Consider the following 961-nt stretch of genomic DNA (forward strand, 5'->3'; position numbering starts at 1 on the left):
AGCGTGAGTGACTATGCTGCACAGCATGCTGAATGCCCTGTGCTTATTGTCAAGCTTCCACACCCGTAAGATTTTATGTGTTTCAAATGCCTTTTTTCTCTTTTTCTTTTGAGGGACCTATAAGCGGTGCGTTCTTCAGTCCGCACTTTCTTAAGTTTACCCTCAGAAAGCAAATCGATTCGCTTGTTCAGGACCAAAATTCTGTGTTTATGGATCCTCAAAGCGACACTTGGACAGTTTCTAGAGCTTTTTTCAAACAATAGTTTGCTGATAATCGGTGCTAATCGTTGGCACAAGTTTATTCCTTCTTTTACTTAAGTTGTAGTATAGTGTGACGCGGACAACTATCCCCCGCTTGTCAGGAAAGTGTGATCGGGAACATTGTAGCTCAACGTGCTTAATTCGTTCAATTGCTCATTTGGATTGCAATACTTCGATATTTCTTAATTGCAAACATTTGCTACTCTCGCATATCTTTTGTTCATTAGAACCTGTATTTCCCCCACTAACACCATAATAGCAATAGAGTCCACAACGCAGACCATCCTATTTCCCTCGACGTCTACACAAAACCTGGCTAGCCTAAGGAAACCATAGGATATCCACCAATCACTTCACATATATTGTTGTGATCACCTGGGCACTTGCAACCCTATGATTTGGAAAAAGAAAACAAGGTGTTTTTATGAACCACCTCATTATGGGTGATCTTCCTTCACAAGAATGTGCTGTTGCAGACAAAATGATAAACCATATTTGAGACATATGTACTCCAATAAAAATACTGACCAGCATAAATAACTCTAATAATAATTGGAAAAACACATTAGCATGATGAAACAGTCTTAAGTTGATATTCCGAGGTCTCTCTCTCTCTCTCTCTCTCTCTCTCTCTCTCTCTCTCTCTCTCTCTCTCTCTCTCTCTCTCTCTCTCTCTCTCTCTCTCTCTCTCTCTCTCTCT

At 40.4% G+C, this 961-nt stretch overlaps 1 protein-coding gene across 1 annotated transcript in view; it reads left to right on the forward strand.

The window, feature by feature from the left end:
- LOC9659774 (universal stress protein A-like protein) overlaps positions 1-431 on the forward strand; it is a 1,107-nt gene extending 676 nt beyond the window's left edge. The window contains exon 5 of the mRNA XM_002978954.2: positions 1-431. This exon is cut by the window's left edge and continues 1 nt beyond it. Coding sequence (XP_002979000.1) covers positions 1-69 — 69 coding nt within the window. The 3' untranslated portion in view covers positions 70-431.
- The last annotated feature ends 530 nt before the right edge of the window (positions 432-961 follow it).

This window comes from Selaginella moellendorffii, unplaced genomic scaffold (assembly GCF_000143415.4).
Source record: "Selaginella moellendorffii unplaced genomic scaffold, v1.0 SELMOscaffold_39, whole genome shotgun sequence".
Taxonomy (NCBI): domain Eukaryota; kingdom Viridiplantae; phylum Streptophyta; class Lycopodiopsida; order Selaginellales; family Selaginellaceae; genus Selaginella; species Selaginella moellendorffii.